Below are 14,556 nucleotides of genomic sequence, written 5' to 3'. Positions count from 1 at the left end.
CTCTAGGTGTACTTATGAGGCCATGCTTGTGCCCAAATACTCTGTGTTATTTTTTTATTGTTATTATAAAGGTGGTGTACAGAGTGGTTACAGTTATGTAAGTCAGGTAAAGAGTACATTTCTTTTGGACAATGTCAACCCTTCCCTTGCTCTCTCATAGTTTTTCCCTCCTGTCCCACCCATGAGTTGTATAGTTCATTTTCAGCATAGTGTCCAGTGAGTGCCATTGCTGCATTTGTTCACCCTTTGTCCCTCAATTTCTCCATGTTCAATTATTCTTTAACTAAAATAATGATAATATCTTTATCAGAAAGCATTTATTGAGCATTGCCCTCAGGGTCATACTCTGAGAAACCCAGGGGTAGTTGAATATGTTGACATCATTGTTTCTACTGTGAAGTCCTCGGGGATGAATTTGTTCTCTAATAAAAAGTCAAAGTGCACTTAAACAGAAAGTAAAAGTAGGCCAGGCTCCATGGCTCACACCTGTAATCCTATAGCTGCTTAGGGCACTGAGATCAGAGGGTTGTAGTTCAAAGCCAGCCTGGATAGGAAAGTCTGTGAGACTCTATCTCCAATCAGCCAGCAAAAAATGGAAGTAGAGCCATTGCTCAGATGATAGAGCACCAGCCTTGCATGAAAAAGCCATTAACCGCCTTCCCAAAGAGCAGCCGCCTTTTCTTTTAGGTGACACAGCCTGACCTGTGTCTATGGAGAGTCATGGGAGGGTAATTTCTGTGAACTAGGTGACTAGAGCCTGAAAGTTTCAGTCTGTGGGTTTCCAGGCTTGGTCTTAGAGAGTACTGCCTATGTTCATTTATCTGTTCACTTGTTAAGAAATTGTCATATACCTCTTGTTTGCTGTCCAGGACTTATGTTCTAGTTGATGAATTGTCATCCTTGGCCTCGAGATTATTGAAAAGACAAAATTAGCCATGGAGATATCATAGAATCTATAAGGAATCTGTAGAGGAAATAAAATCCTTTGTAGTCAGTTGCTTTTTTCTGTGAATATAGCATAAATGCTGTGATTTGGTTACCCCATTCACAATAGCTTAGCTTTGAACACTCAGATTAAGCCTTATGACTGGCAAGTAGGTTGGAAATCTTCTCACCAAAACCCTGATGTGGAACTGACTCTTGTCTTAAGCTGCACTAATGGAATAGACCATTGCATTTGGTTTGTCTTCTGTTGTTACAAAATACATGAAGCCGAGTACTTATGAAGGAAATGGGCATATTAACTATTATTTGGGTGGCTGAATGTCAGGTATCACATGTTCTGTCTGTTTGGCCTCTGTTAAAGATTTCTCTTTTTTTTTTCTTCAAATTTTTATTATCAAACTGATGTACAGAGCGGTTAAAGATTTCTCTTGACAAGGTTTTTAACATATCAGAAAAGTGGGAAGGGAATTTGCTATGTGCAAAAGGGGCACAGTCTCCTGAGAACCAACTCACTTTGAAAAACCAGCACTCATCCCAAGGGCCCAACTACCTGGCAGTAAGTTCCATCTCTTCAAGATCCCACTAACCTTCCCACCAGCTCACAGAGGACTAAGCCTCTGGCACTCCATTTTTCAGGGGATAAACTATTTCCAAAACATAGGTGAAGTGACATAGAGCTTACACACACAAGCATTTAATTTGTACACTTCTTGTACCAAGGCTTGCTAACAACTCGTTAGACAGTTTACTAGCTGTGTTTGTGTTGTTTGTTTGATTGTGACTTGTGTCTCACTGTATCGCTCAGGCTAGTCTTGAGCATACTATGTTACCAGAACGACCTTGAACCATCCCTCTGCTTTCATCTCCTGAGTGCTGGGATTATAGACCTATACCACCATGCTCAGCAACTCACTGAACTTTAATTGCAGAAGTAAATGATCATTTCATATGCAGGCTCCCCTGTAGTTAAAAAAAATTCTTATGCAATGATGTAGATACAGATATGTATAATGTAGATACATGCCTATCTAAGTAGAGATCTCAATCTCAGTCTGAATGTTTTAATAGCCATAGTTTTACAGTAGAACAACATACATTCCTCTTTAATCTTATCACTCCCAAAGGATGATCTGGAAAGCATCTTGCAGTCTATAGAGATTGTGTTTCTGCCTTGACAACCAGTCCATTAGAATCTATGTCAACATCTAAAGGCCAGATAAAATGTGAACCTCTTCTTTACTCTCCGGCCTTGAAGATTATTGTGTTTATTGGTGCTTGAAGATATAAGAATGAGAAATCAAAAGACCTTCAGATCTGAGGTGTGTTGGTGATAGGAACTGCTTGAGTAAACAGATAGATCGGCTTTGGCCTCCCTAAGCTACTTGAGGTGGCACAAGACCAAAACCCTGGCTCTCTCCAACTTGAGAGTGTACTCATGTGGACATAATGCTCTGCTTGTGAGACTCCTGGAAAGCAGCTTTAGAAAGAAAAAAAAGACAGTCAACTGGGCAATTATGAAAAACACATTTCATTGTGCTGTTGATCTGTGACTGAACATTCTAATTTCTGAGGGACGAGGTAGGAAAAAAAAAACAAAAAAACACAAATGCAAACTTATAACAGGGGCCACATTATTGCTGTTCTTGGTAATTATTGTGTTTCTAGTGCATTATTTCCCTCTTCTAGAGATCATGTTTGTTATTGTCCATCAAAGTCATCCAATATGTATTTCAAAAGAGCTATTCATCTTAAAGTTATTTGGGTGTGCTGGTCCAGGGCTTGAACTCAGGGCCTCAGACTCTCATTCTTAGCTGGTACGCTCACACTTGAGCCATACCCCCAGTCCACGTTAATGATAATTAATTGGACATTAGTTGGCATCCCAATGACTTTTCTGAACCATGATCCTCCAATCTCAGTCTCCTGAGTAGCTAGGATTGCAGGTATGAGCCACCAGCACCTAGCTTATTCTTCCTATCTTTATAACTCCAGTGCCTCTGCATATAGTAGGAGCCTCTACTATATTGAAGGACTCTGAATTGCTGAGTATTTCTAATTCATCAAATAAATGTTCATAGTTGAAAAAGATCTGAAAAGTGAACTAGACCAAAACAATTTTTATTAAAATGATTTTTCACTGACTAAAAGAGAGCTATTATGCCTTCAGAATGATTTCAAGACCCTTTGCTAATACTTCTCTCATTGCACAGATACATGGCTCTAAACATTGCCCAAAGTAACATTCTAAAAGCATTTTTTCCTTCCTTCCTTTTCTTTTGGACAAGGTCTCTTTAGGCATTCCATAGTGGCCTTGAGCTCACTATGTAACCCTTGCTGACATTGAATTTGGAGCCCTTCTGCCTCAGCCTCCTGGGAGCTGGGTAGTACAAGTATGCACTACTATGCCTGATTACAAAAGCGGTATTTCAGAATAGAATGCTGCCTGTCATCCCAAGCTATGATCCCTGGCTGCCCGGTTCTCATTGCATTTCAGAGCTCATGGGTGACAAACAATACCCACTGATTTAGGCGGCTGTTAAGCTGTTAATTCCATGCACAAAGAACAATCCCCAAAGGTACTGTGCCACTTCTGTGCTACCATCACTGATCGAGCCTTTAAATCATTCACTGATTTTGTGCCATTGATTCTAAGTCTCCAGTATCTTTCATTTGACTCATTGAACTATACTGAGATCTCCAGGAGTTGGTTTTTTGTTTTTTTTTTTGTTTTGTTTTTTTGTTTTGTTTTTTTTTTTTTCCAGTCCTGGACCTTGGACTCAGGGCCTGAGCACTGTCCCTGGCTTCTTTTTGCTCAAGGCTAGCACTCTGCCACTTGAGCCACAGCGCCACTTCTGGCCGTTTTCTATATATGCGGTGCTTGGGAATCGAACCCAGGGCTTCATGTATACGAGGCAAGCACTCTTGCCACTAGGCCATATTCCCAGCCCTCCAGGAGTTTATAGAAAAGAAAATACTGATGTGATAGTACTTACAGGGCATCCAGTTTCACCCCATTGTGAACCAGCAGCACAACCGTCTATGGATCAGGTCCTGAAAGTCATTCCTATGTTTCCCACAAGTCCATGGGGTTTGTGACTCATTCTAGTCTGCCACCCACAGGAATGATAACCCACAGGGAACATCAGCCCGCTTGTCTCTAGGTGCCAACAGTCTACTGAGCAAGTTCAAGTTTATCACAAAGATTGATTCTCTAAGTGGCTCCCTGCCCCATTGTTTTGTCATTTAAAACTTTGCAAGCTATAAAATTCTGTAAGCATACCCAAAACTTTCATTCAAGCTAGCACTTTTTAAATTGGCATAGACTTGTAATTGACCCTTAATAGTTGTATGTATTTATGGAGTGCACTGTGGCATTTCAATGCATGGATATAATATGCTGTGGCCTGCTCAGAGCAAATGGCATGTCTGTCATTTCAGACCTAGATCTCTTTGTGGAATTAATACATTTCTTACCTTCCTACTCTGAGCAGGGTGCATATATAAGTCCTTAAATTTGGAAGGTAAATGGGCAACCCTCATTGGCAAGCAGGAGGGAGCTGGCATTTTAGATGACGGCCTGGAGGGTTAAAGTAATTGGGCTGCAGAGCCCCAGATGCCAGAGAGCCAAGCATTTTTCCTGGGCACAGATTTTTGTGGAGCGGGGGACATGTTCCCACCCTAAACTCCCATGCAGTGGGATGACCCTCAGATAAGAGGTCCCCAGTGCAGAAATCTTGATGAGTTAATGATATATTTATCAACTTCTTTCAAAGTAGTGGACAGTTTGTGCTAGATAATGTTTGGCTAATCAGCCCATATAAATTTAATCTTATCTCTAAATAGTTCTTTTTCCAAGTACTTTGCTAAAGTACTTTGCTGCATTTATATGATATGCATTGTCAGAGATGATGGCATTAATAAACCTCTAACCAAGGTCGACAGAATATTAAGCCAGTGAAATGCATTAGGCTCTATCTTCAAAATAAAATCCCAGATAAACCAGTGCCCCACACCCAGCCTTCTTCTATGTGCTTATTATATTTCTTGCTGAGAACACTCTAGAATGGCCAATTAAACAACTCCCTCTCTAGAACCCACCTGTTTGTATACACACACACAGACACACACACACACACACACACACACACACACACACACCAAGACATAGGTTGGTGTGTGCTTGTGTTTCCTTTTTATATACAGGGACGTTTAAGAGCTAGGAATGTTCAATTTCCACTGCCTTTTTGCATCCTGTAATAATAAAGCTATGGAAGTAAATATGCCCCCCATAGCTCTCGCATTTTACCAGTCTCATACACTCTAACCTTTGCATGCCAGCTGACATTCAGATAACTCACTCCATTATGGCAAGAATACAGTGATGTACTCCCATCACTAGGAGCTAAAATAAACCACTCTGGAGTTGGGGGGGGGGGTCTTGTTTTCCATTTTGTTGCCTTTTTTACCCATCGCTTGATTTCTTCAAGAAGAGGTCATTTTAAAGTTTTCATGCTTAGCCCTGTAGGCGTGCGCTAATGTGTGCAGCTGGCTTTGTGATTTGATATTGTTCTTCTAACCACATAGTGTAGCTATGGAAAGCTGGGAAGGCCCAAGCAGGCTATAATCATGGGGAAGTGTGCGTTTGTCTATGTATGTCTGCAAGGGTGGGTTCAATGCTTGGTGAGGAGGGAGGCCTGGAAGAGAAGACAGTTAATGGGCTAGAATCTAAAGGCAGAGCTACAACCCCACCATCAGGCTTTATAATAGCAGCCAGAGTTACATGAGGGAAGAGACACACAAGAGAAATGGCTCTGGTCTTTTTATTATGAATATAGAAATGGGCCACTGTCAACAGCTTCAAACAAAACAAAGCAAAAACAAACAAGCAAAAAAAAATAAACAACCCCCCAAAACCAATAAGCCAGATGCCAGTGGCTGACACCTGTAATCTTAGCTACTTAGGAGGCTGAGATCTGAAGGCTGCAGTTTGAACCAGCCCAGGCAGGAAAATCCATGAGACTTTTATCTCGAATTAACCAGCTAAAAGCTTGGGAGTGGAGCTGTGGCTCAAGTGGTTAATTCTTCTAGGCAGCTTTGAGTATAAAGCTAATGGACAGTGCCCTCGTTTTGAGTTCAAGCCTCAACACACACACACACACACACACACACACACACACACACACACACAATGTTCTATCAGTAATTCTCAAAATGTGGTATTCAGACAAGATCAAAGCAGCAGTGGTACCCAGGAATTTATTAGCCATGCAAATTCTTAGACCCAGCCCAGACTTCTGATTTAGAAGCTGTGGGAGGGTCGACCTAGCTGCCTATGCTTTAACAAGCCCTTTGACATGATCAGGTGTGAAGTTGTACACCTCTATTTTACACATATGCATTTCTGACCCTGTGTGTGCTTGCATCCTGTCCCGGGAAGTGGCTTTTCTTTCCCAAGGAGCATGCGTCCTCAATGGGAACCAAAGCTCCTCCTCGCCCCCGCCCTGGCAGGCAGCACAGAGGAGGTGGCCAAGATGTCTTCATGGAAGGAGAGAAGATACATGCCAGGCACGGGTGGCTCATGCCTGTAACCCTAGCTGCTCAAGAAGCTGAGATCTGAGGCTTGCAGTCCAAAGTCAGCTCAGGCAGGAAAGTCCATGAGACTAATATCTCCAATTAAGTAGCAAACTAGCTGGAAGTGGAGCTGTGGCTGAAATGGTAGATTGCTACAGCCTTGAGCACATAAAGCTCAGGGACAGTGCCCAGGTCCTGAGTTCAAGCCCCATGACTGACACTTCCCCTACCCCAAGAAGAGACCTGGCCATCCTGAGCATATCCTCTCTGTTGAATGTTACAGCTTCCCATGTGCTGTGGGTTACATGTAGTCCAGCTAAGTTCAAAACATCTTCTGTGATTAAGTGTCAGAGATTGTCTTGGCCAAACAAACCATCAAGGAAGCCTCCTGAAGACGGCTTTCTGCTTGTTCATTGAGCTTCCTCCCCAGGGTGGTCCACTTCTTGGAGCCGACCTGCTCTCAGGCTTCTTCCTAGGCATGAAAAGTATTTTAATGACTTAGTGCAGCTCCATTGGACCACGAGAGAAAACAGAAGACACATAAGAGAGCAAGATGGAACTAAGGCAATGGGAGACAGGAGGTAACCTGATGACTTGAAGGGCTGAGCTATGCATGGCACGAGGAATTCTAAGGGTGGTTCCCAAGATGCTCCTGGCTTATGTTGATACAAGCTTAAGGTAAAAGGGTAAATAAACATACCATGTGTGATAGTCACATATATAACAGTATCTGTGCTTACCTTGTTAGCCAGGCATGGAAGGCCTGCGGCCCTAATCTACTTTTCCAATGTGGTTTTTGCTAGTCTCCTTCATGCTCCTTTCATTTAAACTGCACACCTGGCTGTGCTGCATAGATTCAGTGCACCTTCCCATTTCAGAGTTGCCCTACTTTTCCATCATCACCTACTTTGTTCTCCCTTACCCTCCCTCTCCATTTCCTAAGTGACTCAGACGCTTCCACGAAGCGTCTTCCTTCTCCACGAAGTCTGCTCTGATGGCTTTCCCCTCCCTCGCGAGAGTTCATTCCACTAGATCAACATCTCCTGTAGCTTTGTTCTTCCCATGGTGCTAATCAGACGAAGGATGCTTTTCATGTTCTCCGGGCACTGTGGAATCCCTGGAGCTCCCATTCTGCCTGGCATTCAACATGTTGGCAGCATGAGTCAATAGCTGCTTGGCTATACGCTTAAACAACAAAAAGCAAGGCCAGAGCTAGGCACTGGTGGTTCATGTCTGTAAGGAGGCAGAGACTTGGAGGATCACAATATGAAGCCAGCCTGGAAAGAAAAGTCTTGGAGATTCCATCTCCAAAATAACTAGCAAAAAGCAGGGATAGAGGTGTGGCTCAAGTGGTACAGAGCCAGCCAGCCGTAAGCAAACTAGCTGCAAGCAAGCTGAGCAAGTTTGAGGCCCTGCGAGCAAGCCCTAGTGCTGGAAAAAAAAAAAACAGAGCTAATATGTGGAGTGATACAATCTCTAGGCTATGTAAGTCCATCGGGACAGAAGGCAGTTTGCTGGTTACTGAGGGCTGGTGGGGTAGGGGCGGATGGAGAGTGACTGTTTTCATGGGTTCAGGGTCTTTCTGTGTGGGAACAAGGGTGGTAATGACTGCACAGCAAATGTCACTAAACTGTTCACCTTACAATACTGAATTTTACGTTCAGTGACTCTCTTCTCCATTAAGAATGTCAGTGGTGGCACCATGCCACATGTTCGAGTCTTGTGTACCAATTCAGCTCCAATGGAGAGCTCTCCATTGGAGCTGAATTGGTTTGTTGGAATCCTCAGGAAGCAAGTCTCTGTGCCACTGTCCTGTTCTGTGTTATATGTTTTTCTGAAACCTGGGACTGGTCCATCTGGAACTTCTCCAATAAATTCATCTTTAAAAAAAAAAGAATGTCAGTGGTTAGAAAAGAATTTATTTCCCTTTGTCACTTTAGAGAAAGTGCTCTTTTTTTTTTTTTTTTTTTTTTTTTGGCCAGTCCTGGGCCTTGGACTCAGGGCCTGAGCACTGTCCCTGGCTTCTTCCCGCTCAAGGCTAGCACTCTGCCACTTGAGCCACAGCGCCGCTTCTGGCCGTTTTCTGTATATGTGGTGCTAGGGAATCGAACCTAGGGCCTCGTGTATCCGAGGGAGGCACTCTTGCCACTAGGCTATATCCCCAGCCCGAGAAAGTGCTCTTTTGTAGAATGGTGTAACATTTTATCCCAAACATCATCAGCATTGACTTACCACAATTCCTCCCCTGCACCCCAAATTACTTTCCAAGGGCTTGCCACTTCTCATTGTGTGGCACCCAGTGGCCCCCACAAATGCTAGTCAAGATTCTGTCTTAGCTCTCAACCCCTTTGTCTGGGTGCCCAAGATTGGAGGGGGCAGCCAGGCCTCACAGCTGATGTTTCTGCGGCCTATGTGCCGCATCTTTGTTCCAAGGTGTCTTGCCATAAATAATGGCTTTTTCTCCACTTTCCTGGAAGACAGTCACTGGATTTTAGGGGAGATAGACCCAGAACTGCCCACTTTCCATTCACTCCGACTCTGCATTCTCAGTTCACAGGTTGAAGCCAGCGGACATCAAGGTCATTGGAGCCCTGGGTGACTCTCTGACAGTAAGTTACTCTAAGCATAGCAGAAAGGGGGAGGAGAAGACTCTGAGAAACTCAGGGGTTTCGCTCCTAGCTGTCACCTGTTGCCATCTTGGCTCTTAACTTCTAGGCCCTGCCCTGCACCCCGCACTCCTTGCCCTGCACCCCGCACTCCTTGCCCTGGCTGCTGAACTCCATTCTTTTACCGGGAGGCCAGTACTGGGACTTGAACTCAGAGTCTTATGCTCTCTCACTTGGCTTTCTTGTTCAAGGCTGGTGCTCTACCTCTTGAGCCATAGCACCACTTCTGGCTTTTTGGTGGTTAATTGTAAATAAGAGTGTCTCACATTTGTCTGCCCAGTCTGGCTATGAACTATAATTCTCAGCTTCCTGAGTAGCTGAGACTACAGGTGTGAGCCACTAGTGCCCAGTGCCACCTGCATCCTAATGTGATCTTTCCTCTTCCAATAGTGGAATGAAGGTGAGAACAGGAGTAGAGAGGGCCCTGAAGGAACATGGGTGGCAGAAATGGCCCACCCATGCCACCCAGCCCATTCATGAAGGGTCAGCCTGAGGCTAGGATGCACCTCCAAAGATCTGATGTTTGGCTTTGTTTATGTAGGAAAGCTAAGGAAGGTACCAAGGAGGGAGCCAAAGGGGAGATGAGAGAGGAACAAGTGCTAATGGGAGCAAGGAGGCAGGAGCTAGAAAAGATGAGTCCCGGAAGAGGTGGAGGATGAGCAAGCCTACTCTGCATCCATCCCCCAGGAGAAGAGCAGTCATGAAAAACACCAGCAGATCTTAGAGTGCCTGAAAGCAGACTCCTAGAAGTTTCCAGGCACATGGCACCCACTGAGAATTCACTCCTGATGCAGTGGGCCTGCTGTCCGCTGGGCCAGGAGAACGCAAGGTGTCCAGCTGGGTCCTCTCCAGACAAATTATTCCCAGGACAAAATCCTGTGATCCCAGTCTTCTTCAAGAAGATACAGTGGTACCCATGACCACCCAGCTTGTCAGTGTTGGAACCAGGCTTAGAACCCAGGGATCCTGACCCTAAATCCAGGCTCCTGTCCCTCATGAAGAAGATCCTCCTCCTCCTCCTGAAGCCCTCAGGAGCCCCTTGCCTTATAGGCCCTCCTACTTGGGCACTGTGTGTGTGTGTGTGTGTGTGTGTGTGTGTGTGTGTGTGTTATACATGTGCTAGGGCTTGAACTCAGGGCCTGAGTGCTGTCCTTGAGCTACTGTGCTCAAAACGTGTGCTCTACCACTTGAGCCATAGCTCTACTTCATGGCCTTACTACTTGGATCCCTCTGCAGGCCTCTCTTTGACTGGATGCGCCCCATTACTTCCTGCCCAGTGGGGTCTGAAATCACTTTCTCCCCCCCAGATCTCCTAGGAGATTCTCTCAGAACAAGAAACCATAGGAAGCCACACAATACTTTGAGGGTGACGCACCTGGTAGGAAGCCAAGTAATGAGCTGCCAGAAAATTGGGAAATCATTTCCCGGGGAACCTCTTGTGGAGGTCAGCCTTCACTCTAGCTGCCTTGAGGCCCATCTTCAGCAAACTCTTTGGAATGGCTCCACCCAGAAATATAGGGGGCATGCACTATAGAGGGTGTCTGCATTGTGGTTATAAGACCTTACTCTTGTCAAGTGCTGATGGCTCATGCCTATAATCCTAGCTACTCATGAAGCTGAGATTTGAGGATCAAGGTTCAAAGCTAGCCCAGGCAAACAAACTCCACTAAGACTCTTATCTCCAATTAGCAACCAAAAAAAGCCAGAAGTAGAGTTGTTCAAGTGGCAGAACACCATCCTTGAGTAAAGCTAGAGGATGAAGCCCAAGTCTTGAGTTCAAGCCTTAGTGCTGGCATGAAAGCGAGAGAAAGAGAGCGAGAGTAAGAGCAAGAGTGTGAGAGAGGGAACCTATTTCCCACCAGCCAGGTGGAAGGACTACGGAGTTTCCTTTAACTGTACATAAGTGAGATGTAATGACATAAAGGATTAATATATCTATTCCTATGATGTACCTTACAACTTTAAAAAATGAGAAACACAGGACCCTGAAATATGTCCTCTGGAGAAAGACATGCTACGGTCCCATTTCCAAAGCACTTTAAAGGCTCAGTGTTTTCTGTCTGTCACAGCCCAGGCAGGGTTTCCAGGGAGGAGACGGGGCTGTGGATGGTGCCATGTTTCTCCACTGCAAGCTTGACTCCATCTTGGAAAAGGCAGGATGGCAGGGTGCACATCTGGCTGTGGTGCCACATAGACTCATAGATTCCACATAGACTCCAGAGCGCACACAGATGGTCCTGCCTAGGATAAAGGTGGCACAGGCCTTCTGGCAAGTGTGCAGACACTGGGGGGGGGGGGCGGTGTGCTAGGGAAAGCAGGAACACTCACCCTTGATTTTCCCTCTCAGGCAGGCAATGGGGCTGGATCCAGGCCTGGGGCCATCTTGGACGTCTTGACTCAGTACCGAGGCCTGTCCTGGAGGTGAGTGAGAGCACAGCCAGGCCTGGAGACCCCTGAGATCCTTCTAGAGAATACCTTTTATCACTGGCCTGCGTGCGGGATGTCTACTCCCTTTGAAAGATGGCTTTTCCAAGCCAAGGGGGAGAGAAAGACTAGGTTAAACTAAACAAACAAAACTCCAGTGTTTTCACACTAGAAATGGTGAGTTCTGCTGTAGCAGTTACATGGGATCGAGCTGGCCACTTGGGCTTTGGCAGTCAGGGTGCCAGGGATCAGCTTACCTCCCCCTGCCCAGATGCCAGAGCTCTGTGTTAGAAGGGAAAAAAGAAAAAGAGACATTAAGGAGAGAAGGAGGGAGGAGGGGGGGAGAAAGGGAAGGAAGGAAAGGAGGGAGGGAGGGAGGGAGGGAGGGAGGGAGGGAGGGAGGGAGGGAGGGAGGGAGGGAGGGAGGGAGGGAGGGAAGAAGGGAGGGAGGGAGGGAGGAAGGGAGGGGAAGGGGAATGGAGAAAGGGGAAGGAAGAAGGAAGAAAAGGAAGAGGAATGAAGGTGGAAGGAAAAAGCGAGGGAGGGACAGAAGAAGGGAGGGTGGGAAGGGAGGGAAAGAGGAAGGGAGGGGCGGACAGCCCTGCCCGGTTTTCCTGGCTGTCCTAGGGTTTGGGGGAGGGTCGGGGAAGGGATGGGGTCGTATTCCTGTTTGCTTTTCAGGTCTTGGCAAAACGCAGAGGGAAAGGCGGGGCTCTGGGCTGTCTGTCCGCCTTGCAGTCGGCGTTTTAAACCTTCATTTTTTCTTTCTTGATTCCATGAACCAGTGGCGGAGGAGACCAGAACATCACCACGGTGACCACCCTGGCCAGTGAGTACACGCGTCGCGCCCACTTGGAGTGGCTGGGGGCGCCTGGGGGCGGCACCCGCGCTTCGCGTGACGCGCCTGCGCACTGCACGCACTCTTCGGGTCGCTGAGTGCGCCTGCGCCGCAGCCTGGGGGCGGCTGACGCAGGAGCAGTGTGCGGTAGGGGGCGCTGCTTCCCGGAAGCTGCCGTCCCAGTTCCCACTCAGGCAGCGGGATTTAGAGCCCTGGAGTTTGTATTTTGTTGTTTTTTTCATCGGGAGAAATTGACTTTGTCAGGAAGATCAGGAGAGAGAGGGCTCAGACCAAATCTTAGTGCTGGCTGTTCTGAGCAGAGCAGGGTTCCCGGAAGGCCGGGGAGGGATCTAGATCTGGATCCCACCCTGCCCGGGGGCCCCCTAGGCGACACGGTGAGCCAAGTCTTGGCTTTGTTTGGCCTGTGCTGCTTTAAGAACCATTGCAGTTGCGGAGGAGATGAAATTACCTTGCCCAGGCTTTACAAACAACCGTATCCGGGGCTCAACGTCTTTGTTAATGACATCTCCAATATCTTGTGAGGGCCAGTTTCCTCCTCAAGTCTGGCTACATTCGCCGGTGAATGTGGTTTGCCCAGCTCTTCACTAGTTTTAGAACATACCCGAACCAAAGTGTGTGTTCTAAAAGTACACCCGAAACAAATGTTTGTACTTATTGTAATATATCTTGAGGGGCTAAGAAAGCCTTTGACTTGTAAATTATCAAGGCTTTGCTCTTCGCATCAGTGTCTGCCTAGGCAGATCAGACTTCACATTCATTTTGTTTAGGTGATTGACAGCCTGTACTAAATTTAAATAGGCGCAATTCTGTGCCACAAGTACTCCCCGTCCTCTTGATTTCTAGGTTATATACACAAGGGCTATAAATAAGCTCCTCTCTTGCTAGGATGATGACTTAGGTTGCTTTTTGAGTGTGATGAAGTTGACTGTGAAATGTCCCAGTAAAAGGACTGGAAATCATCTGGCTTGAGATCTTTAAGCCAAGTGATTCACAAAGGATTAAGGCAGGCTTGGCTCCTTGGGTAGACTCCCCCAATACACTTGAGCAGGGAAGATTGGTGGCTCTTCCGTGGTTTTCACTACAGTTGTGGAGACAGTTGGATGGTTCGGGGCTGAAAAAAAAAAAATCAGGGTAAAATAGCTCTATGGGAATGTGTTAGAAACTATGACACTGCATGGTCAGAACAGAGCCAGCAGAGGCCCAACTGCCTGTTAAGTTGAATCCAGCAGATGCTCTGGTGCTGGGTGCTGGGAAAATAAAGCTATATCCTGACCAGATGTGTAAGTCTCTTTTAGGGACATGCCTTCTCAAAGACAGGCCATAAGCCAGTCATCAGAGCCATGCACAAAGCTTAGGGGGAAATAAATAGCAGAAGGCTGCTAATACTGTCTTCTGAAAAAAAGCATCAAGAAGTAGATTTCATCAGGTAAGGGAGGGAGACGGAATGTTCCTGGCAGATATAACTGCATGCACCAGCAAGTTCTTACCCTGTCCAGTGTATAGTTCTTGTCTATGACATTCCTTCCAAATAGCGGAGTTGCCTGTGCTGGATTCCTCTAGTAATGGAGAACCTACCACCTCCAAGGACAAATGGGTTCATTTTCAAAGAGCTCTGGTAATATCATAGCCCCTCCTTCTCATGAGTGGATATCAGGGTAACTTTGCCCATTTCCCACTGTTTCAGAAGCCACAGGAAAAAGTCTAATCCAGCTGGGTTGAGAACCCTGTAGCAAATGCTGGATGGCATGAGGTCCTAAAGTCCTGCTACCTCCCGGCCAATTCCTCCCCCCCCCCCCCCCCCAGCAAGACAGGAGAGAGAGCCCTGGTTGGAACTGAGACACCAAGGTTCTTGCCAAGGGTTCTCTGCTTGGAAGTTGTGTGACTCTGAATAGATTCTCCTGAAGGAGGCCATATGCATTTATTGGGCAGTACGTGAGGCCCCGGTACATACAAGCCCTGCTCTGAGGAGATCTTAACCAAGATGAGATGGAAACACCAGTGTGGTCAAAAGCCAACCAATGAAATAACTTGGGTGAAATGGGCAAAGTCATAAAAAGACTTAAACTATGGAAATGGACTCAGTAAGAAGTA

At 46.2% G+C, this 14,556-nt stretch overlaps 1 protein-coding gene across 1 annotated transcript in view; it reads left to right on the top strand.

Annotated features, from left to right (window-relative positions):
- Nucleotides 1-14,556, top strand: part of Plb1 (phospholipase B1) — a 103,227-nt gene that overhangs the window by 20,451 nt on the left and 68,220 nt on the right. Inside the window, exons 12-14 of the mRNA XM_048353206.1 lie at nucleotides 9,067-9,125; nucleotides 11,530-11,603; nucleotides 12,392-12,435. Coding sequence (XP_048209163.1) covers nucleotides 9,067-9,125; nucleotides 11,530-11,603; nucleotides 12,392-12,435 — 177 coding nt within the window. The remainder of the gene's footprint in view (nucleotides 1-9,066; nucleotides 9,126-11,529; nucleotides 11,604-12,391; nucleotides 12,436-14,556) is intronic.

Source organism: Perognathus longimembris, chromosome 8, assembly GCF_023159225.1.
Source record: "Perognathus longimembris pacificus isolate PPM17 chromosome 8, ASM2315922v1, whole genome shotgun sequence".
Classification (NCBI taxonomy): Eukaryota; Metazoa; Chordata; class Mammalia; order Rodentia; family Heteromyidae; genus Perognathus; species Perognathus longimembris.
Note: the sequence above shows the minus strand (reverse complement) of the source record. Positions and strands in the feature narration are given on the sequence as shown.